The sequence below is a fragment of the Hemicordylus capensis genome, chromosome 2, assembly GCF_027244095.1.
Source record: "Hemicordylus capensis ecotype Gifberg chromosome 2, rHemCap1.1.pri, whole genome shotgun sequence".
Taxonomy (NCBI): Eukaryota; Metazoa; Chordata; class Lepidosauria; order Squamata; family Cordylidae; genus Hemicordylus; species Hemicordylus capensis.
In genome coordinates this window covers 107,418,200-107,443,087 of record NC_069658.1, presented here as the reverse complement: position 1 = coordinate 107,443,087, position 24,888 = coordinate 107,418,200, and the positions used below count along the sequence as shown (strand labels likewise).

Genomic DNA, 24,888 nt, shown 5'->3' with positions numbered 1-24,888 from the left:
ACCAAATCCCTGGTGACCTCACCCAGCGGTTTCATGCAGATGTTAAAAAGCATTGGTGACAGAAATATAATGCAAGACAAACTGCTTAATGTATCAACAGAGCTGAAGATAGATTTGGAAAGCACTCTAGGTGAAAAGTCAATTCAGGTCAAACTTGATGTTGCTACCTAAAGATTTTGGAGATGGTAGGCAGGGGCTGTGTCTTTCTTTTTGAGCAGCGTATAGACTAGGATCCAAAAAATGTGAGTGGAAAAAGAGAATTATTTAGGACTGCTCTGTGAATTCTTGCACAAACGCTAGCAGAAAGCGTTTTACAGTGCAGAGCCACAATGTATTTGAGGTTGCATTACCATTTGAGAAACATGGTGCATAAGGAAGATATGGGCTGTAATATGTAAACTCTATTGGGCCATTTTGGTGTCATTTTTCTTACACAATGTGCTGCTGCTGAGGTGGGGTGGGCCTTCCATGAGCAGGTGTGGGTGGACACTTTTGAATCCAAGCCATGGGTTGTTTTTTTAAATTCTGTGTGTTGTGTGTTTTTTGTCACTATGAATAAATGTAACCTGAGAACTTGGTGTGTCCCATCTCTGAAAACTGGGCAGAACTTTAATGGCGCTTGTACTTGGCCTTCTGCTGAAGAACATTTATGAGCCATAAATGAAGCTGAATAGGGTGACCACCTCCAGCAAAGGATTGCCTGACAGCTTCAGCTGGCCACCCAAACCTCAGCCGGATGCAGTGCACTCAGCAGCAGTAGCAGCCACCGTCCTCTGCTCTCCTGCCTCTGGCTTTTTTAAAGCCAGGGGAAGGGAGAGGAAAGAGGAGGATCTTCCTCCCTAATTCTGTTTCTGCTTCCTTCCCTTGGCTTTTTGAGAGCCAGAGGCAGGAGGGCAGAGGAGGGCAAGGGGAACCGGGCAGCAGTTAATGTGCTGTCAGGTGAGGTAAGTGGGAGAAGCCCAGCTGGGATGGAGTGGGGAGGATCGATTGGGAAGGAAATTGGCACATGCCATGCCCTGTGACTGCTGAGTTAGGTGGACACTGGGTAGGGTAGATAAGGGGGGATGAAATTGATGCACTGCAAGGGGATGGGGAAGAAGAAGGGGCCGAACTATTGCACACTGTGAGAGGGTAGTGGCTGCAGTGGCAAGTATCAGGTGCCAGGGGGCCTTGGGCCAGGGCTGCTGAAGAATCCACTAAGGTTACTTGACATTCATTTATTTACCTGTTGTAGGATTTTCAGCTCCATTCTTTGAATCATGTTCTGATGGACCAGGCCAAGAACGTTCAGCTTCTGTGTTTAAGAAAGGCAGGAACTTTAATTGATAAGAGGTAAGTGGTATGTAGAAGTGGCCATTGAATAATTGTAGGAATTTGACAAACTCAAATCCGTGCACAAGATAGAAACTGGCAATACATGGCAATGCATTCTAAATGAGCATCTAATTTTATCATCCAGGAAAACCAAACCCCAAATCTGTGTCCATTGTAGCAGTGCAGCTTTCTTAGTTGCTGGAATGAAATGATTAAATAGGCACTCGTGAATAATGGTGTGCTCATGGATGTTTAATTTATAATTATTTATTCACCTGCAACAATATGCAGCATTGCCACATCTCACCAGGCATTCCTGTTTCGTTTTTATCCTTAAGATAGTGGAAGAGAAGTTAATCAACTAGTTTGTTAATGCAGGGAAAATAGAGTAGTGTAGAATGAAGCCACAAGTTAGAGAAGGACTACATAGCTTCAGCCCTCCAGCTGGTTTTGAACTAGAATTCCCATCATCCCCAGCAGCAGTGGCCAATGCTCAGAGATGAATGGAGTTGTAGTCTAGCATCTGCAAGAGAGCTGAAATTGTGTAGCCCTGAGTTAAATTGTGCCCAATCTGCAACATAAGAAGTGGCTTCAAGCCCAAAAAAGGATGTTCAGGGAGTCCAGGAGTGCCCATTGTTAATGGAACTGCTCCAGGGTGATTGGCAAACAACCTAAATACGACTGAGCTTTATGTAGGGAATTAGTGAGCTGGAGTAGAGCAGTCCCACATCAGAATAATTTCTGTGCAAAGTTCTGGTCCTGGGGAAACGAACTGACAGAGACATTGAAGGTCAAAATAAAGTAAGGTTTTATTTGGGGTTGAGAGGTACAGCAAAATAAGAAAGTTGATTAAAGCAGCATTACTTCTAAAAATACATTACAAACATTAACCAGATACTTGCAAAGAGACAATTTAGCTTAGTGTCCAAATTAAATGACTTCCAGGCTGGCTAGAGCAATGGGGGCTGTAGAGAGACAGGTTTTTGGTTTTAAGAAAAGAGTAGGCATAGGGAGAGCCCAGAAGGACACAGTGATTATCAAACAACCTTGTCCTTCCTTTAGTGGTGATTGGACCCTTGTGGCTCAGGCACAACCAAAGGACCTCTTTCCTCAGGGATGGAACCAGACAGTGAAGATCCGAAAGCAGCTCGGGAGTTAGGCAGCAAGGGTAAATCCAACAGGTGTCTGTTCTCGTGCAGCCAGCTTCTTGTAGCATCGAGACAAGCTGTGTATATCGGGCCAGCAAGGAAGGCTGATCTAGAGTCTGGAAGCGTGAATGGTGCAATGAGCAGGACACGGCCTGGTGTTATGGCAGGTGCCAAATCTATCACCCATACTCCACGGTGTAGAGACAAAATGAAGCGCACTGGTTCAATAAATCAGTGCCAGTTATAGGCCAGAATGGGCCCTGAGGCAAAATACTGGCTGCTCCTTCTTCCAAGGAAGGGAAATTCTGGTGGGTCTCAAAAGGATCCATTGTCTTTGTTTGCTGTGCTTGAGTAAAACACAATGACATGAATGGTCACAAACAACCTGTATGTAAATGGGTGTGCAAGGATGGTATCTGTTAAGTCAGAAGGACCCAGTAAACCAATCAGTAATTTTAATGAGTGCACCTTGGAGTTCCTGTTGCCCACTTAGCTCTTTTGTGATGGAGAAGGCAGTTGCATTCACAGTGCCTTATCTGACTTTTCCTGCTGAGTTGATTAACATTAGCTTGTTTGAGGCAACTACAGAGAAGGGGAAGTAAAGGGTCAATCTTTGGACAGAGAGACCTTGAAAGTGAACTCGCAAGCCACTTTGGGTCTACTTAGATATTCCCTAATATACGGAAAGGCACAAGGCTAATCCCCTTTCAGTTTGCTTGGCAGCTGTTTAAATCTGGGAGTGACCATTCCACTGCCTGCTAAGTGACCTGTTTCCAATATGTCAACAAACAGGAAGCCCACGATCCTGTGAGACTCCCGTGCATGTTAAGAGTGAGAACTACAAGCCTTTAGTCCCAAACATAAGCTGTGAGGCTTCTGGGAGCCTTCCAAATAGCAGTGCAGGCAACACTGTTAAGGGCCTAAACCACTGTAAAGCCCTCCTTTCATTTTATGAAAGCTTTCATAAATTGAGTGGGAATTAAGAGCTTAAGAAATCTTTCATTTTAAACCACACTATGCTACTTAATGTAGAACCCATGGCTGCAATGCAGATAGGCAGGAGAGCCATGTAGACTTGTCGAAGCACACAAGAATCCCTCAACGGCCCATATAAAAGCACCTTAGACTGGAGAAATGTAATCAGTTTATTTCCAGTGTTTATTTAATAGGGCTTGCATGATTGAAATTATTGGATCCAACTCTGATTATCTAGTTGTGCATCCAATAACTATACCAACCTAGATCAAATCATTCAGTGCATCATTATCAGGTTGCTGCATTTATCACAAGATATAGTGGCATATAGGAAATAATGGGAAAACATCAAAATTTTAATTCCAAATCAGATAAAACTATCAGGCTTGGTAAACCCTTCTTAGAGTTGATGACAGACCCTTCTTGATAATACCCTTATTTAATGCTGAAGTGCCAGAGTCTCTAAGAAGCGGGCAATCACCACCTTCTCTTTTCACACTCCTGCTTTGGTTAGATGCTTAGATCCTGGTTTTACTTGGATACTTGGAGGAGAACACTCTGTCCCCACCAAAGTGCAGGCTGATGAGAGAGACTAAAATCAATAAATCAAATCACAGACTCACTTTCTCTTTGCAAGCAAAGCACCTTCCCAACACATTCCTTTAAAGACATCACTCGCAAAAGGATGGAATTTTGCACCAGACACCTGGTAATATGTTCCTCCCCCAAGTGCTGTGATTGGAAGGGAGATGAACCAATTGCAGCATGTTTTGAACAGCTGCAAGCCTAAGATATTAAATTAGTTATGTCCGTCACATCACTGCTCTCTTCCCCCTCCCCAGCATTTTCCATAAAGGGCACGTCATCATATCTGATAAGCACATTTTGTAACATTTGCTACAGATATAAACAGCCATCCAATTATCAGATGAAGTTTGATACAGTCCAGTATGGTATGGAAAATATTGTATTGGTTGCCAATATAAGCAATCTTGAATAAAACATGATATAATGCAAAATGCTGCCAATAGGGGCTATATAGAATCAGATCCAATTATTGTTCCAATTCGATGCACAGCCCTACATTTAGACAATTAATTGGCTAGGAACATAGAAAGCTTCCTTATACCGAGTCAGACCGTCGGTCCATCTAGCTCAGTATTGTCTACACAGACTGGCAGCAGCTTTTCCAAAGTTGCAGGCTGGAGTCGCTCTCAGCCCTATTTTGGAAAAGCCAGGGTGGGAACAAGGAACCTTCTCCTCTTCCCAGAGTGGCCCCATCCCCTGAGGGGAATATCTTACAGAGCTCACACATGTCTCCCATTCAAATGCAAACCAGAGTGGGTCCAGCTTAGCAAAGGAGACAGTTCATACTTGCTACAAGAACAGCTCTCTTCCCTGGTCTTGTGGTAGCAAGGATTTAAGATTTGTCAATTAAACAACTTTCTGTCAGTTTTAAAAGTTAATTGGTTCAATTGCTCTCAATTTATTAATTTTTTTATAGTTAGTTGCTCTTTAAAAGTCCAATTGCTCTCAGTTAATTGGAGAGCAGGTTTTTAAAGAAAAAAATTCACTTTTAATACAAGTACTTACAAAACCCATAAGATACTTTCCTCTGCTTTTGCTCATGCAGGAGGGAATGCTTCCTCTACGATAGTATGACATATCTGTTCATAACCTAGAAACACAGAATAATTTTTTTCTTAACTCTTTCCATGTGAAAAAATTATGCAGATCTGTTGATTAATAGACTAGAATTCCTTAATCAGATGCCTGCTTTAATTATAATTAAAGTTGCTTAGCTGAGTGTGATGAGTACAATCTACAATCTGTTGATGATGAATAAAATCTCATTCACTGCAACTTCTGTAATGTTTCCTGCATTCGTTTGTGACAAACAAGTCTGTTTAGCCTGAGTTATTTCTGAGCTTTCATGTTGCACTGATCTTGCATTTTTCGTATAGGGATAGAAAATCTGATTGAATATTTATTTACATTGCTCTTACAGCTCATTAGATGAAACTACATATGAAAAACTTGCTGAAGAAACATTGGAATCATTAACAGATTTCTTTGAGGATCTGGCAGACAATAATTTTACTCCTGAAGATTATGATGTCTCCTATGGGGTATGCTTGACTTTTTTGGCGATGTTTTTCAGACCTTTGATAATTTGTTATCTCCTTTTCAGTCAGTTTTTCTAAATCATTTCTGGCTATAAATAAATTTAATTATTTTGTGGCTGCTAAGATTGAGGATTGTGCCACCATCTTAGATTTACAAAGCTGTTCTTCTAAGGTAGTGTTCCTCAAACTTTATGAAATCACGTGCTAACACATACATGTCCTCCAAACCTGCTACATCTTCCATGCAGCTTAAAAACCTTATTGATATTCAATTTATGTGGTAGCACGGAAGTGTGTTTTATATTAATGTAAACCGCCCTGAGCCACTTCAGGAAGGGCGGTATAGAAATTGAATAAATAAATAAAATATGCACCACTCTTTCAAGGCCATTTGTCTTGAGAAATTGATGTAGCTGGCCTATCAGCCAAAGCTGATAAGCACTCCTGGCCACTGCCCCAACCTGAGATATCGGGGAGGGGTTTGGGTCCAGAAGTACACACAAACTACGTACCTGATCTTTCAGGGGGAGTGCAACCACGTCCGGAACAGGCAGATCTAAACCACTTGCGAAGTTCCAGCCTCCCACAATGAATACCTCCATCTTGTTTGGATTCAACTTCAGTTCATTCTCCCTCATCCAGCCCATTACTGATTCCAAGAAATCTCAATCAGAATACCGTGTTAATGGAACACACAAATGCAGTGGAGAAATAGATACCAAGTAAATAATATAATCAATCCATATATTCATATATTGCTGTCTTCTAATAAGGGCTAGTAAGAACAGCCATGTTATTTACATATATCATGGAGTAACAAATAGTCATAGGATATAACTCAATGTAGTTACAGACATAAGGCAGAAGAAAAACATAATGTGCACAAAGGAGGAGCCAAGCTCCTATGTGGACCCAGAGAGTATAGTTTCTAATGTTTCTTTGATGGTATCCTTAATATCTTTGATAATAAACCTCATGGGTCACTGAAGAGACGAAGAGTTATAGGTGCACACATTCCAGATCCAGAAAGCAGAGCAGCTGACTAAGATGGATGAATTCCAAGTTCAAAACCTTGAGCAGCTGACTGAGGTGGATGTATTCAGATTTCCAGAATTCCAGAATGCATGAGAGTAGTCCTTGAAAACTGCCTAGGTACCAGTTTTTTTCGCCATAGCTTCCTCATGAAGGACTGAAGATAATGCTTCAAAACTTTCCTCAAGGTTGAAACCTTATTTTTACTGATTACTGATTCCAAGCAGACATTTAGAGAGGATAAGCCATCTCTTGATGAAGTTGATATGGAGAAATAGATCTGAGTGTCACTAGCATATTGATAGCACCCTGCACCAAATCTCTTGATGATCTCTCTCAGTAGTTTCATGTATATGTTAAAAAGCATTGGAGACAGAATGGAGCCCTGTGGGACTCCATATAATAGCTCTCTCTTTGAAGAGCAACAATCTCCAAGCAACACCATCTGGAATTTCCCTGAGAAGTAAGAGTGGAACCACTGCAGAGCAGTGCCTTCCATCCAACCGCTTCAGGCAGTCCAGAAGGATACCATGGTCAATGGTATCGAAAGCCTCTGAGAGATCCAACAGGGTCACACTCCCCGTGTCTATTCCCAACTGGAGATCATCCATCGGGCTGACTATGGCAGTCTCTACCCCATAGCCCACCTGAAAGTCAGTTTGAAATGTGTCCAGATAATCTGCTTCTTCCAAAACTGACTGGAGCTGAGAAGGCACCATCCTCTCAATCACTTTGCCCAATCATGGAGAAGACTGGAGACAGCCCTATAATTGCCTAGCTCTGAGGGATCCAATGCAGGTTTCTTAAGAAATGGTCTAACAATTGCCTCCTTGAGGCATCCTGCCCTCCCTCAGAGAGGCATTGATGATACTATACAAGACCCTTTCCAATAATTTTCCTGCTAGATTGTATGAGCCATGTAGGGCTCATATTGCATTTTATGTTTGTATTTTTTCTCAAGTAATAAAGATAGAAAGAATAAACCCCATTGGGTTTATTCAGCCAGAACAGCAACCCCAGAACTGTTTCTCCACCACTTGTCTGTCTTTGACACTGCACCTTTCTGAAACCAATTATACCACTTCTTCCCTCTGTCTCCTCTGCATCCCCTCCATATCGCATATCCATCCTGTGATAATTGGTTCACAACTGGCAGGGCATGGAGCCATAGTACAGAGGTAAAGCAGAAGGTCCCAGGTCAGGCTGGAAAGTTTCCAATCTGAAACCCTGAAGAACAGCTACCAGTCAGTGTAAACAGTACTGAACTAGATGGACCAATGTCTGAGTAAAGCAGCTTCCTGTGTAAGCAATGTGGCCGTGGCTCATCGCACTCCTTTTGTTGTTCATACATGTGTATGCATGAGAACGCTACCCTCCAGCTTGAGAAAACAGCTAGTTGCATGGTAGGGCCACAAGGTGGCAAACTTGCACTTTGGCTGAAATAGTCTTTTTTTCCCCCTTTTAATGCAAATAAAATCTAATCTAAAAATCTTATTAGGAATATCCCTGGAGCCAAAACAACCTGAATACTAGAAGGGTGTATGAAATGGACTTTAATGTCTGTGGGTTTTTTAATTTTTATATTTGCTTATTTTTCCAAGTAGACTATTTTTTATCAGTACTCCTGAGAACTTGCCTTGCTCTATTTAACATATATTAGGAAAGAAAAGGCTGGTGCTCATATGCTTGATGTATAAAGAGAAACCACCACAAATGTTACGTTCATTTTATACCTTTTTGCAAAATATTTAGTTGGAGGAAACTGAATGGTGATGCCTTTTTACAGGAATAATCAACATATGGCATCTAGCCCACCATTGTTAATATAAACTAGCTTAACCTCTGTGTGCTAGTACTTGATTGCTCCCCTCACCCCCTGTCACAGCCCCCCTCACCTCAGAGATCTCACCACCTTCACTTGAGCCTCACTTTTGCTCCTACTCCATCCCCCCTCAACCCTCTTGGTTGCGGCTGCAGTGTTCCTGGCACCTATTGTCCAAACTGCAGCCCCCTATCCCCAGACACCTCCTCACCCGAGCCCCGCTCCTGCTCCTACCCACAGGAGCAGCAGCAGCAGCAGCGGTTGACCGGGCCCTTCCTCAATGCCGCCACCCCTCAGGCCGCTGACAGGGCCATCCCTTGCCTGCCTCCTTCCCTCCGCCAATGGCCTTGGTAGCCCCAAACAGCAGCAGTGGTTGACTGGGCCCTTTCTTGCTGCCAATAGATGCCGCCATGGGCACTCGTTCCCCTCAGGCCACTGACAGGCTTGGGCCTGTCCCTCGCCCTGCCTTCTTTCTCTCTTCCCCTCCCTTCTTTTCTTTCTCTCTCCCTTCCTGAGTTAACAGATCTTGTTCATCCTGTTTCCTCGTCTAATTCACACAAAGGCAGCCTCCCTGTCTGCAAAGAGAGGGGTTCTGAGGGACTCTTTCCTCCCTGACAACTCCTCTCTTCTCAGACCCCTTTTATATATATTTATATAGATTCGTCTCCTCTAAAATCAAGCACATCTTCTGACCAGTAACAGTTGCATTCCAACCGTTTGGGATTCTGACCGGCTTGCTGGCCCGTTCGCTCCTGCCGCCACCTTCTCCTCTTCCTGGCGGCCTAGCCACCTCCTGACCCCAGCAGCCACACAGGGGCCGCCGCCGCCTCCTCGCCACAGCCAGTCCCACCGGCCGGCTGCCACCATTTCCGCCGGCAGCCGCTCAATGGCGTCCTGAGTCCTGCTGTGCGCGAGCCTCCACCCCCCAGCCAATCCGGCGCCTCCGTTGAGTGCCAGGACGCATACCCCACACATCCAGGACAGGCACATCTATGAGAATTAATAATGATGATAGATAGATGATAGCTATGAAAATGTAATATAAGACAGTATATCAAGAACATGTAGTGATGCTTTTGCAGTGGAGTAATGTAGAGACTGAAGAGTTTCCAGTTGGTGCTGAAATAGTTTGCTTGCAATGTTTAGTCGTGCAACATTGTAATATGAGTGGCCCTTTAAATATGACACATCACTACTATTCTAATCTGCAAGTCTTTTTCAGAGTTGCATTCCTCCTCAGCAATTCATTGATTGGACTGGTAGTCTCAGCACTCTAGACTACATAGCACATAATTGAGTGTTACTAGTCCCAAACCTGTGCACTGTAATTTTCTGATTGTAATAAGCTCCTCACCTCCGTACCAGTGATTCCTTCAAGGTCTCTTGATCAGGGATTCCCAGATGCTGTTGACTACAACTCTCATAATCCCCAGCCAAAGGCCATTACAGCTGGGGATGCTGAGAGTTGTAGTGAACAGTATCTGGGAATCCCTGGTAGAGGGAAGTGCCCCCCACCCCCCTTCATAGCAACCTCAGCCTATGGTGTGTATAATACATCAAGATATACATTTTAGGGGAAAGTGAAGAGGTATTTTTAGAAGTAATACCTGTTTCACAGAGCCACTTCTTTCTCAGCCATGTGATCCTGCTGCTCCTCCCTGAACCAATGGGCACAATTCAGCTTTGAATGATTAGAAAATATCTTCAGTCAGTGATATGCCTGCCTCCCCATCAGTGTATAATGGATTATAAGTGCAAGCAGTTCCCAATCCTGCCAGCAACAAAACTTTCTCTCTTTGTGATCCCAGCTTTAGACACGTAGTATACGTCTTGTTGTATGCATGCACTTGGCAACCTGACTAAGTTTAGGGAGGGTAGATCACAAAAGCCATATCTAGCCTTTGACTCACTCTCTGGGATTGCATTGGTTGCCTTAGATAATCTCTTGTGAATTTCTGTTCCTAAATCCAAGAGTTGGAAGTGAGAAAAGCCGTGAAAAACTTATGGTTGGTCTACCAAACAGTCTTTTGGAGAGCACAAATATACATTCTCATGGAAGGAGGGATAGGAAAAGGAACTCTTTCCTGGAAAATCTGTTGTAAGTTGTATGTGTGAGCTGAAACTGATCTGGCTGTTGAAACTGGAATGTTCCTGAGCAATAACTTTGTTAGAGATATGGAGGCCATCTGTAGTCTGCTTTAAAAAGCTAAACTATAGTAAAGTGAGGGTCATTCAAATTCACCTAGAGTTAGTTTACGTAATGTACTTCACAGGGTTAATTAATAAGTATAGTGATTGGTTGTCAAAAACCCTTCATGATATCAAATTACAGTATTGATCCTTCTTCAACGTGGTCTCTGTCTTTGACACTAATGGGCTATGTGCCTGCGCAGAGATCTTGTCGGAATCTCAATTCTCCTGCTTTGGGTGGGAACCCCACCCCCAGCTGCTATATGCAGCTGCGCCACTCCTCATCCCCTCAGTCTTTCTTCATCTGTGCTTAAGTGAACATCATGGAGTCTGCAGCTCGACAATGAGTAGGATCTATCTATCCCTTGTTGTTTTTTCTCCCTGCGTCTTCATTTTCTTCCTTTATTTCTTCATGTAGTAGCGGTTTTTTCTTGGCATTTTGATTTTTATGGTCTTTCCTGTTTTTTGGAGCTCCGATCCCAGCTGGGACAGAGCATGGTGGCCGGCCGGCCTTCAGCGTTTATGCTGGGCACGACAAACTTCAAAAAGTGTGTTCGGTGTGTATCAAAGATCCCCTCCCCCGATACTCATACCGAGTGTCTCTTGTGTTTGGGGGAATCCCAAATTGTTAAGACCTGTCTTCACTGTCAGAGGTTCATGAAGCAGGCTCACAAAAATAGGGCTTCTCGCCTGCGCACAGCCCTGTGGGACTTGGCTCTCCGTTCATCGGAAGCCTTATCGTTGGTGATCCATGAAAATGGCTTCATCGGTGACATCAGAGCGTTCTGTGTCTGCTCCTGTAGAGGCCGAGAACCTGAGCTCGGTACTGGTATCGACACCCCCTAAGGTTGTCCCTTCGATGACATCGAGTGAGCCAGTGCGCTCAGAAGACCCTTCTCAGCGTTCAGCCACCGTGATTCCAAGATAACCTCAATTCCTGTAATATCGGTGCCTATGATAAAGAAGAAGAAGCTGAAGTTGCATCATTACTTGCCAGTGGGTCGACACCTCCCTCCTATACCCAAGAGGAAGAAGACAGAGGAGGTTCCTGCGTCAGAGGACCCTGTGGCCAAGAAGACTAAAGTGGTCTTGGATCGTCCCATACAGAGGACGTCGGTGTCTACACAGCCTAGCCCGCCGGTGGTTGTGGAGTCGTTGGACTTAGCCCACGATCAGACTAGATTGAATAGATAATGTTCAGTGGCGACGGATGAACCGGGGTATACTTCATCAGAGGAGGAGGCTTATTCCTCCACCAAGCCCGCAGAAGCTACCTCATGGCTGCCTAGGCGTCGGTCGTCCCCTCAAAGGCAACAGGAGTGTATCCCCCTGAGGGACTGTGGTGCCCGTTGGGACTCAGAAGAACACTCCTCGACTTACAGATGGGATTGGTCCTGGGACCATTGTGATCAGTCATATCTGGATCAATACCAGGCAGCGGAATATCACTCCTTGAGTGAAGCTGAGCCTCCTTCTGGCACTTGGCTCTGGGTCATGTGATCGATACCAGATGGACTATCGGTCTGACTATTCGGACTATGTTCGGCCCTGCTATGGGTCCCGTTAATCAGATGGTCCCACGTATGGGAAGACCATAACAATGAGGGGTTGGCATGAACTCCCTCACACTCAGAAGAGAGGCCACGTTCCCGCTCACCACACCCTCAGGGGATGAAACCACTCTGGGAAGAACAGAAGGTTTCAAGTTCCCTCCCTGACTTCTCCAAGATAGGGCTGAGAGAGATTCCTGCCTGCAACCTTGAAGAAGCCGCTGCCAGTCTGTGAAGACAATACTGAGCTAGATAGACCAATGGTCTGACTCAGTATATGGCAGTTTCCTATGTTCCTAACACTCCCCGAGGGATTAAAACGAGCGTCGCGGACCACCCCCTTCTGCCCCAGTGATACAACAGACTACCGTGCCTATCCAGGTATTGCTGGCAGGACTTTCCACTTCAGTACCGGACAATCTGGATAGCAAACCAGGCTCCCCTTTAGGTTCAACACCCATGGCACAAGATTCTTTGGCTCCCCTGGAGCCCAAGTATGAGAGTAATGCTCTCTCCCAGGACTCTGAAGTTGTTTCCCTGGGCTCATCCCCGCTCAACATACATTTGGACTCGAAGCCTGTCTCCCCATTGGAGGACTTCAAGCTGTACTCCGCTTACGTGACCTGAATGGCTTCAGCCTTGGGAGTGAGCCTCGGTACCCAGCTAAAGGGAGAACAAGACCCGTTATTCAGCCTTATTGATTCGGAGGCCAAGGTACCAGCCGCTTTTCCCCTGAAACCATCATTGTTGCGGATCATGAGGGGTCACTGGAAGAACCCGGCGACACTTTCCCAGCCTAACAGGCATTTAGAGAATTTCTACAGGGTGCAATTGCAGGATGATATGACCTTTTTGAAAAATCATCCCACCCCAAATTTGATTGTTGTGGAGGCGAACTTGCAAAGGACCAGGGGTCACAACCAGTTGGCACCGAGTGACAAAGAGGGCAGAAAATTGGACTCCTTCGGGAGAAGGCTTTACTCGGCCGCAGCCCTCCACTTGAGGGTGGCCAATTATCAGGCTTATAATGCCCAATATAATCTCTGTTTGTGGGAGAAGGTGGGTCCTTTCCTGGATCTCTTCCCACAGGAAAGAGGGATCCAGCAAAAGTGGGTTTTTGCTATTCAGATGGTGAAGCAGGAACTTTATTCGGCCTGCCATTCAGTGGAATGTGCAGCTAAGGTGATGGCCATATCCGTGGTGCTCAGACGACATGCTTGGCTGCGTTCGTCTAGATTGAACTATGAGGCCTGTGGTAGGGTCGAGGACCTGCCCTTTGAGGGCTCTAGCCTTTTTTCTTAAGCAGACTGATGACACACTCCAGAAATTTCAGAAATTGAAGAGCACAGCGCAGTCCATGTCATACATTTTGTTGGCTACCAAACCGCAGAAAACTGCCAAGTGGTCGCCTTATCAACCGCAGGAGGCCGCTTCCCAGCAACAGTAGCCTTCGGAACGGTCCTTCCATGGCAACAAATCCCAGTCAAGATACGTCGGGTATCCAGCCCAGTAAGCTGGCTTTTCAAAAACAGCGCCCGAACACCTTCCAAAAGAAGCAATGACTCAAGGCTCTTCAGGACTCGCCTGGCCCCATTCTTGGCGAGCTGGGACAAAGTGACAATGGACCACTGGGTCCTTACGATCATATGTTTGGGCTATGCCCTAGAGTTTTGTGGAACACGGACGGTGTCCAGAATTGTGGTGACGCCATGCACCCCGGAGTTGGACCAGGAGGTCACTGCTCTTCTGTTAAAGGATGCAATCAAGAAGGTCACCAATCCTGACAGCCCTGGGTTCTATTCACGGTACTTTGTTGTACCAAAACTGGACAGTGGTCAGCGCCCCATACTGGACCTCAGGGCCCTGAACAAACATTTGCTCTACAAAAGGTTCCGAATGCTGTTAGTACCGACCATTATGACCATCCTGGAAAAGAGCATGTGGATGGTTTCCCTGAACTTAGGATGCATATTACCACCTGGCCCCAGTAGTGGCTTTTCTGCAAGAGTGAGGGTTGCAGGTTCTACCATATTTAGACTATTGGCTCATCGTGGCGAGCACCAGATGTGCAGTCCTGGACGCCCTTGAGATTGTAGTGGATATTCTGCAGGCTCTGGGTTTCCAAATATGTTTCAAAAAATCTCAGCTGAAACTGACCTGACAGATTCAGTTCATTGGGCTGATATTCAATATGACCTTGGAAAAGGTCTTCCTTCCGATAGGCCACATAGATACTCCCTGGAAGCTGGTGGCCGCTTTCTTCGCTAGAGGCTCGCAGACTATGCACTCAGTGCAGCGCCTGTTGGGTCATATGGCGCCTACTACATATATGCTGCCTCAAGCACGTCTTCGAATGCACATCATACAGAGGTGGTTTTTAGACTCGGTGTTACCTCAGGCAATTCACGTACAAGGTTTCTGAATATCCAAGTGGACACACTAAGCAGAATGACAGTGGTGTCTCACTGAGACAGTGTCTCGGTGCTTACTGAGACAATGCACCCTCTATTGTTCCAGGGAAGGGGAGGGCATGGGTTCTCTAGGTCAGGGTTTCTCAACGTGTGGGTCCCCAGATGTTATTGGACTTCAACTCCCATAATCTCCAGCCCCAGTAACCTTTGGTTTGGAATTATGGGAGTTGAAGTCCAATTACATCTGGGGACCCACACGTTGAGAAACTCTGCTCTAGGTGATGCCTTCGCCCGATCTTGGACGGGCCCTCTTCTGTACATATTTCCCCCGGTTCCCCTCATTCCGAGGCTCCTGCGCAAGCTGAGGGTGGATCAGGCCAGGGCAATCCTGATAGCCCCGTGGTGGCCCAGGAGGCCTTGTTTTCCAGCCGTGAGGTGCTTGGCGGTGGATTGGAAATGCCTGGCTGTCCTACTGGACCTGCTGTCACAGGAGAAGAGACAGGTGCTCCACCCGGATGTTCGGTCCCTCTACCTGATGTCATGGAAGCTCCTGCTGACTTCCCGTTGAGACGTAAGGAAGTTTTGGTTGCTGCCAGGAAGCAGTCCACATAGAAGTCATATGATCACAAGTGGGCTCATTTCTGTTCATTCGCTTCCCTGCATGGGCTTGATGCATGTAATCTATCTGTACAAGATATATGTAATTATCTTTTGTCTTTTAAGGAGTCTGGTTTAGAGCTTTCGTCCCTTAAGGTGTCTTTGGCTGCCATTGTGGCACGTTCCCCCACCAACCGGGCCTCATGGTTTAAAGACCCAGTGGTGAAAAGTTTTCTAAAAGGTTTAACACATATGTTTCCAGACGATCCTGTCATGTCACCAGCCTGGGACCTATCAGTGGTATTGGCTGGTCTGCTGAGACCGCCATTTGAGCCTTTGGCTTCAATTGATCCCCGTCTCCTGACCTGGAAGGTCACCTTTTTGGTGGCCATTACCTCCGCAAGGTGGGTGAGTTAAGGGCCCTGAGGGTTGACCAACAATACCTTCAATTCTATAAGGTAAGTAACTGGTTGATTTCCTTTTGGATGACATTTCTAAGTCTTAATTGGAAGCAGACTGTGCACATGAAGTTATTTTCCAGATAGAGGGCAGAGAGTTTACTTATAGTACTGTTTGGTTGCCATATGAAACATGGTGCTGTTCAAATGTACACACACACCCTCATTCCTGAGAACATGACTTTGCCGCATAGGCTCTGTACAAAAATAACACAAATTCAGCATAAAAACCAAAACAGAGTTTGTTTCATTTTACTATGTGAATAGTAGAAAATGATACAAATAGAACTTACAAACTGCCCAAAGTCATATTAGAATTTTTTTGGCATGAGATAAAATGTGACTGGATATGTCCAACAGGAACTTTTTATAAATAAATTGTTTTATGCTGCTGGAAAACCCAGTCACCACCAGAGACTGATGGCTGCCTGGATAGGAAGTCTTAATACTCTTAACTGCTCAAGACAAAGTTGTATTTTAAAATGAGGTGGGTGAGTATGTGTATGTGTAGTGGTTAGAGTGCTGGACTAGGACCAGGGAGACCTGAGTTCAAATCCCCACTCAGCCATGATACTAGCTGGGTGACTCTGGGCCAGTCACATCTCTCTCAGCCTAACCTACTTCACAGGTTGTTGTGAGGAGAAACTTAAGTATGTAGTACACCACTCTGGGCTCCTTGGAGGAAGAGCGGGATATAAATGTTAAAATAAAATAAAATAAAATAAAATAAAATAAAATAAAATAAATGTGCTTCTGTGATGTTCGTTCCTTCCCGGTTTTCTCCCCCATATGCATCTGTAACTTATGCATAATATTCACTGTCAGATGGTGACTGGGTGGATTTATAGAAAATAATCATAATTTTGTTTGTATTTATGTGCATGTTATATCTGGGATTTCATAATTTCTTCTTTTATTCATAAAAATTCAAATAAATTCTACTCTCCCTCTCCAATAATATTTGGATTTATTCTTTGTATAAATATATACAGTGTGCAAGTTCCTGCTATAAAATCAATAATAGGAATTGTGCTACAAGTTAGACATGCTTTTTTTGTTTTTAAAATTTTGCTTGTTCTTAGACTGGAGTGTTAACAGTTAAATTGGGTGGAAGCATGGGAACTTACGTGATCAACAAACAGACACCAAACAAACAGATATGGCTCTCCTCTCCAACCAGGTAAGCAAATATCTGTAGGCTAGGATTATCTGAAAACCCAAGTTAAACTAAATGTCTCCTAACACAACTGTATTATTCATTTATTTATTACACTTTGGGAAGCTCAGCATGGCTTACACACTGGCCAGGCTGACACCTGTGTAGCTTAGCAATATCATAGTATCATAAAATTTAATGAGGTGGTAAGATGTTTTGTGTCTCTTCTCTCTCTTACTCTCTACATGCCTTTCAGAAATAGTAGTACGAATTTTCCACATTGTTGCACTTGCATTTGAGTTATGGACTGATATTCTAGCATTCACTTTACATATATTGGTCTGGAAACCAAATAGTTTGAAAGGCTTACATCAAAAGACATCTTTTGCAATGTAGCTTTTGAATGCTTATGAGCCAGCACTAGCTGAGCTAACTGACGCATACTTCTATAGCAGCATTAGGTTTGTAGAAAATAGAAGTATTCATTTAATTTTTTAGTATGTTACAGAAACTGACAAGCCAGTTCTCAGAATATTCTATTGCTGTCAAGTTAAATGGGGCTAATTCAAGCAGTGTCTTGAGGATCAAGCCTCCAGGAGTGAGTAAAAACAACAACAAGTTAAGTGTCTAATTGTAGCTCCACTGCATCACCACAGTGCTATAATGGCTCCTGAATACCAGGTGAAGCAAGGAGAGTACCCCTGCAGTGCTGTTTCAAGGCAGCAGAAAGGGCACTGCAGCAGCAGTATGATGCCATGGTGCTGCATTTTGTACTCCTGTCTCGTGGTGTAGCAGGTTTGCTCCACAATCTAAGCAATATAGTAAAATGTATCAAAATATAAAAGCAGTTCCCAACATTCTCAGAAGATACTGATAACACACACCCCCATTCCTAAAACAGCTTGTTTACCATCACTCTATAAGTTGTATTCTGTTACTATTTACTGATAATAAATAGTAACAGTTGGTACAGCATATAGACTGAGTACCGCAAATGAGAACCTTCTGCCCTAGGGACTTTCCTATTGATTGGAATGGAACTGCTTACATTCATGATTCCCATGACTTCTGTAGCCAATTGAACTTGTGTGCACGTGTGATCCCCTAGATCACAGCCACACTTCTCTCAGTCCAGAGGGGCACAAGAGCTCAGATGTTTACACTGCACTCTCCTTCCAAAAAGGGCCTTCTAGTTTGCTTTGGTGGTAGAAGCAGAAAGAACCAAAACCACAATTGCATTCCATTACATGTGCAGATCCAGCCAGTTGTTTCTGTGCTCATCCAGAATCTACAGATTCTCCATTCTTTACAGAAACTTTAGTACTGATGTGAAACCTGTTTGAAAGGTTGTATATTGCTCCAGCAGCACATAAATGAAGAACCACACAATAAAATTACTGGAATGTATCTTCCATACTCTAAACAGCTATCAATTCATATGCTGCAAGATACACATTATGTCAGCTCATAACCACTTTGTTAATATTTTATTTACACCTACATCTTTGCTTTGTTTACTTAAGCAAATGCTAAAAAGGTTGGTTTTTAATACTCCAAATAAACATGGATAGTGTTCTGTCACAACTATTGCTAAGTTTATAGTTACTGGCTTATATCCAGATTAGCACTGTGCTTGTGCAGTGTCTCACACTGCACTGGCATGCAAGCAAGGAAAGGGACAACTTACACTGATCTCCCCCTGTCTCTGAAGCCCACTGTATATCATGAAAATCTGTCCTTGAGGGTTGTGCAACCCCCAGGGACATATTTTTGGGAAGAACAATGGGCTTCAGAGGGAAGGGGAGCTGGTTGAAAATCATCCTTTCCCCAGTGTTAGTCTGGAAGTCAGCACGGCAGCATGAACTCAGTAGTAGTCTGGATGTCAGCGACTATCTTTTATATATGGCATATTTTCTCTTAATTAGATTCTTCTTCCAGTTATCCCAGGACAGTTTGACCTAGAAATATGAACAGAGAGATAATAGATGTTATTCCAACCATTTGTTAGCAGGCATTATTTCTCACTTTCAATTTGGGATTTTTCCTTTGAAAATATTTATTTTTATTTTATTTAAAATATTTCTATTCTGCTCCTCCTGTACAATTCTGCTCGGAGCAATTCACATCAGTAAAACATACTATAAAATTTAACACAATAAAACATAGTGTAGTTTTATTAAATAAAGCCAATTAAAACAAACCAAATTAAAATTGATAACCCACCAGGCTGTAGTAAAACACATTAAAAAGCATCTCTAAGTAAGTAAGTTTTAAGGTCTCCCCCCCCCCCTTTTTTTTTTTTAATCCCAAGGGAAGGGAGCATGGTACAGCTCTTCTTAGAGGGTATTACAGCACTGACAGGGTCACAACTGAAAAGGCCTTCTCTTGTCCCTGGCATCCAGGGACGATAAAATAGCTCTTATAATGTATTGCATTATAAAAATCCAGCTCTTGTATTGTGCTATGTAGATGAGGTAACTGAAGGAGAAGCAAAGAAATTGTAACTTGCATGTCAGAGTTTAGAACAGAACAAAGTTCATTCGACTTTCTGTACTAGTGCCTACTGTCAGTCCAAATAAGTTTGTTATGGTTCTTTCTTTTGAATTATGAAATAAATAATATTATGAAATAAATAATATTTGGCTTAAATTAATGAGCATAGCATTTTTTGTTTGTGCTTTGTACTGCAATTTACTCTAGGTAGACAATACTTTCCAATCATTATTCAAAAGACCCTGAGAAAACAAAACTAGTTATGCTAGTCTTGGAGGAGAGCTGGTCTTGTGGTAGCAAGCATGACTTGTCCCCTTAGCTAAGCAGGGTCTGCCCTGGTTGCATTTGAATGGGAGACTAGAAGTGTGAGCACTGCAAGATATTCCCCTCAGGGGATGGAGCCACTCTGTGAAAAGCATCTGCATGCTTCATGCAGAAGGTTTCAAGTTACCTCCCTGACATCTCCAAGATAGGACAAGATTTTTTTTTTTTTTTTTTTTAAGGACAAGATTTTTTTTTTTAATTGAACCAACAAACTACTAACGCATACAGTACGTTGGGCTGAGAGAGACTCCTGCCTGTAACCTTGGAGAAGCCACTGCCAGTCTGTGTAGACAATACTGAGTCAGACTGACTAATGATCTGACCAAGTATATGACGTCTTCCTATGCTTTTCAGAACTTTCGAAAACTGGAAGAGTGGTGGGAAAGATTGATTTTGAGTTGCAGATTTTTGACAGATGGTCTCACTGCAATCTTTGGACTTATTTTCATGTTTAAGAGTACACATGTTCAAATGTTCTCCTGCAATCCTAAACACATGGGACTAATGTTCACATAAACACTTCTTCACACAAATATGTTGGAGCGTTGGATACCTCTATCTACTTCATAGTGGAAATTGCATGATAATAGGTTTTTTTGTGAATAGATGGTCCAAGCCCAGTTTTTGAATTCTTCCTAGCACAACTTAAGGTCATTGGACAAGTGGTAAAGCCATTCACACATCTAGATTTGATGCTGCTCTTCAGCACAAGATGACTACAAGAAAGCCACCGTGTGACGAAAAACAGTGTTACATGACCTCATGAGGCCATAAGATGAATTCAGCAGGCTTTTCCTGCCTGAGAGAGGTCACATACATGGTGCTTTGCAAACTATGAGCATGCTGAATAATTCACAAGAGCTAATTGCATATGGGCTTTAATCTAGGGGGGGGAGAGACAAATGCTTTATAATGATAAGACAAAAAAAATCTGTCATACAAATCAAGCTTCCATACTGTCTTACTTAACAGTAAGTACTGTTGCCAGTTCACCAGCCTTTAAACTTTTTTATTCCTCCTTTAGATCAGTTGTTCCCAACATTTTTCCCATGCTCCCTTTTTAGAGTTATGTTGGACATCACAAGAAACATCAAAACAGGAAGTGTGAGTGAGTCACATTTCTGCTTGGGTGTTTCTGTTACAGCTTGGGAATATAGGAAGCTGCCTTACACCAAATCAGACCATTGGTCCATCTAGCTCAATTTTGTCTACACAGACTGGCAGTGACTCCTCCAAGTTTGAGGCAGCAGTCTCTCAGCCCTATCTGGAGATGCCAGGGAGGGAGCTTGGAACATTTTGCTCTTCCCAGAGCGGCCCCATCCCTTAAGGGAAATATCTTACAGTGCCCACAGCTTGCAAGGGCTACTTGTGTTGTTCCCGTATCTGAAGCATACAGTTTCCGTTTGGAGAGAGATGTGCAGCTACTTCTCATTCATACATTACAGCACAAGCATGGATGGCCAAACTAGACATGATAGGACATTTGTCTATGTGTCTTGTTCCCATATAAAGCAGAAGTGCAGTTCTACTGTTTACATGAAAATAGTAATGTAGGGGGGAAAGCAACCCTCCCTCTCCCTCCCATCTCGCTGTGTTCCGTGGCTTTGAGAAGGAATCTTCTTCCAGCCTGACTTCCAGAAGTAGCTGGACTGGGAAACAGCACTGGGAAACAGTGAGGTACATCAGGGGAGGAGGGACACACTTTGCCCCCTTTCCTTGTGTGCTCCTGTTCCTGTCAAAATGGACTCATTCCTGCTTACATGTGAAAAGGACAGTTGTGGATGATAAACACATGGCTGCTCCATGGCTAGGCCCGGCTCTCTCTCATACTTTCTTTCCCGTGCTTTTTGCCCTAAGATAATGAGACAGTGTGGAAGTCTTCTCTGTGTCCAGGGAACTGAAGGGATTACTGCATCCCTGCAGTGAACTTGAACTATATAATCAAGATTTTCTGGTGCTTCTGTGCAGTCAGTGTCTAGTCTGCTCACATTTCAGCCTGGGTTGCCTGCCCACTCTTTCACCATATTGGAGATGTTTGAGTATTGATCTTGCTCTCAATAATGTTCTCATTTGTTCTTTCACAGTGGCCCCAAGCGTTATGACTGGACTGGGAAAAAATGGGTATATTCTCATGATGGAATATCTCTTCATGAATTATTAGCCCTGGAACTTTCAGCAGCATTAGAAACTAAATTGGACTTATCAACTTTAGAACATGCTGGAAGAGAACATACTTGATGACACCTGTCTGTTAAATAATTCAAAGACTTTTAACTTAGACCCATCGTCTTTCCCCCCTCCAATTTTTATGGGTTAATCTTAAATTAAATGTGCCACAATTTTTGTTATTTGAAGTCATCTTTATTTGGCAGCAGTGTTAAAATAAAACACTATAGCTTTAAGTTTGTGGGCATCCCGCCCGCTCACACACACACACACACCCTTGTTAAGGATGACATGGAAGACTAATATTGTATTATGCTATTCTTTGGTTGCATTGTGGGAGAGCTTTCCGGAGACAGTATGCACTACTTGTATTTATGCCTGATTGTGGAAATTTAGCCCAGTTTTCTGTTAAGTCGGGCTCTATTTAAGTGCTACTTAAACCAAATGGAGGTCATTAAAACTGTTTCTGCAAGGTAGCACTTGACTCACTGAGGTGTGATAGTTGCATTAGACTTACCATGTGAATTAGTGCAATTGAATAAATACAGTACTAGCTTTGCAGCCCTTTGGTGTTTGTTTCCACTGTTGCAGTAGCTACTTCCTGCATGATTGGCCGATGCAAGCTGTAAGCCCAGTATATCACATTCAGTCCTACCTCCATGAAGTGTTGCCACGTACAGGGATTTCAATGGCCTGTGTTCAGGTCCTCAACTCTGCTAAAGTTAATTTGGTTAATAGGGATATCATTCTGTTTGAATAAAAACTGACTGGACCATAATACTTAACTCTTTTGCATACAGCAATGGGAAAAGCTTGTTTAAATTGTTGGATCAATGCCAAACTGCAATAAAATAGGATTAATATTGATAATCCAAAATGTTTCTCAATTCAATTTTTAGGATGTGTCAAGATATCTTTTTGTTGACTAGATAACACAGCAAATAGCTCAGACAGTGTCCTTAAAATGATTTTCCACTCAGGAATCTCACACAGAATAATTGTGTTGCTTCTTACTCTGTGTCTAGCTGCTGCTAAGAATGAGTATAGGCTGAACTTGAGCAAAGCTGAAATAATGATGCTCAGCAGACCCTGTGCATGGGTTGAAGGTGCCTGCCCTGACTTCTGTCTGGCTTTCCCTAATTAGACTTGGAGCCTTGGAGTGCTTCTATATCCATAACACTGCTAAGGTTTTCCAAGGTATGGCACAGTTAGGAAGAAGCAATACTTCTATCTGTGAAACAAAATTACTTTTATTAAATTCAGGTCTACTGTAATTCCATTCTTTTATAGTCTTATGACAAAATGTTCATAATGGTCGCTGTATGGGACAACGGTACTATAACTAGAACACAGTATTGTAGCCTACTTACAGACAAATGAGTTCCCCAGAATACATCTATTCCCATTGCTATTTCTACAATCTTGTGAGAGAACTTCTTCATAGCGCCATCAAACAATGAGGATACGTTAGGCCTGTTCATAGCTGCTATTTCCCAAGTTTAGAATTCCTCACCAGCTCAAGAGACAGTTTAATGAAGGCAGGAGGAAGGTAAGAATATATAAATACCAGAAAGCAAGCCATGAATCTTGTGGGTGCAAAACGGCTGCTGTACCGCTTTGGTCTTTGGGCCCCTCCCTTTTTGTAAGTTGATAGTTTGTTAAACCCACAGAGGGGTGGGATGAAGAATAAAGAGGAACAAACCAGATTCTGTTCTCAAAAGAGATAATACACAAATTGCTAGAAAGGACCTGAGAGGGTTACTATAGCTCTGTGCTATAGTATCTTACAATACACAATCCCCGAGTCACTAGTTTTGGGTCAAATGCGTGCCTTCTGGAGCAAAATCACTATCATAGAGTACCAACTTTAAAAATCTATATATACCTTAAACTTCGGTCCAAGCAGAATCTTTCTAACTGCTGTGTTTAATTCCAAAGTTCAACCACCTTGTAAATATCTTTTGTGAGAATTTGACCAAATATATTCTGTTAAATGTTAACCATTACTGTGAATCTCAGCTCTAGCAAAATGGTCAAGAAGACTTATTATTTGTCATCTCAAGAATAGGCTCATTCAAGTAGAACTGGAATTATGACTACAAAGAAAGTAGGAGGATTTGCATTATCAGTGTCTGTCCCAATGTCTGTTTTGTCCCAATAAATATAATTTGCTGTTCTCCTGATTGCAGTTAATATATATTTGTATTTTAAGAATCTTCAGCAGAGACCATTATGTTGAACTTGAAACACTTGGCAAACACAATAAGAGGAAGTCTTTTTTCAGAGGAGATTACAATCTTATTAGAACAAAGAGGGAAATAAATCATAAGACGTACAATTGAATGCAAAGTCTAATTAATTTGGCCTATTTCACAGAAAAAGGTCTGTGTCAGAGGCAGAACTTTCTGTATTACCTAGAGCACAGATTCCCAACTCTGGGTCCCCCAGATGTTATTGGACTGCAACTCCCATTATGGCTGGGGATGATGAGAATTGTAGTCCAACAGCATCTGGGGTCCCAAGGTTAGGAACTCCTGGCCTAGAGAGATATTAGCCCTGTTCAGATGTTCAGGATGAATATGTGGAGAGGAAAGGGGGGGATCATACCCACTGGGACATCAGTATATGTAGGCCCATTATGTGTGCTCTGTACCCCAGACAAATTGAGAATATAGATTGTATGTATGCAGCCTATGTATTTTTGGGTGTATACTTGTAGGGTCCTGTACAAATGGCATAGTGACACATAGCGGTCAGGGAATACAACCCTGATCTCATTCTCCATGCAGTCATCTTGAATGCCTGAACACAGCTATAGGCAGCATCTCATTAATCAAATAATCCCAAACCAAGTGTTGGAAAGGAGCATAAAGGCCAACAAGAGCTCCAAGGCTGCCATTCTAACCCATTTGTGGGTCCAAGAGAGGCAAGGTGAGGCCTAGGTTGTCCACTGCCATTGGCTGTGTCAGCAGCAGCAGCAGCACCCTTCCAAAGGCGAAATTGCCACTGCCATGATGGAAGAGAAGCAAAGCCTAGCACCAACCCGTTAGTCCAGTTTCATTCCAGGAGTGACCTGTCTGGAGCCATGCCATCCAGCATGTGCTTCTCCCACTCACTGAAATGGTC

At 43.3% G+C, this 24,888-nt stretch overlaps 1 protein-coding gene and 1 long non-coding RNA gene across 6 annotated transcripts in view; one reads left to right on the top strand and one right to left on the bottom strand.

Annotated features, from left to right (window-relative positions):
- The window catches only part of FXN (frataxin), a 32,252-nt gene extending 8,307 nt beyond the window's left edge, over positions 1-23,945 (top strand). For all 5 annotated transcript variants that reach the window (XM_053300158.1, XM_053300159.1, XM_053300162.1 and 2 more), the window contains exons 2-5: positions 1,235-1,332; positions 5,446-5,566; positions 16,706-16,803; positions 21,681-23,945. In XM_053300158.1, coding sequence (XP_053156133.1) covers positions 1,235-1,332; positions 5,446-5,566; positions 16,706-16,803; positions 21,681-21,834 — 471 coding nt within the window. In that variant the 3' untranslated portion in view covers positions 21,835-23,945. The remainder of the gene's footprint in view (positions 1-1,234; positions 1,333-5,445; positions 5,567-16,705; positions 16,804-21,680) is intronic.
- On the bottom strand, positions 2,129-8,537 carry LOC128346654 (uncharacterized). The gene is made up of 3 exons (XR_008317104.1): positions 6,076-8,537; positions 5,031-5,115; positions 2,129-2,803 (listed from the first exon to the last, which is right to left on the bottom strand). It is a non-coding gene; the product is annotated as an uncharacterized LOC128346654 (long non-coding RNA).
- Positions 23,946-24,888: the final 943 nt, after the last annotated feature.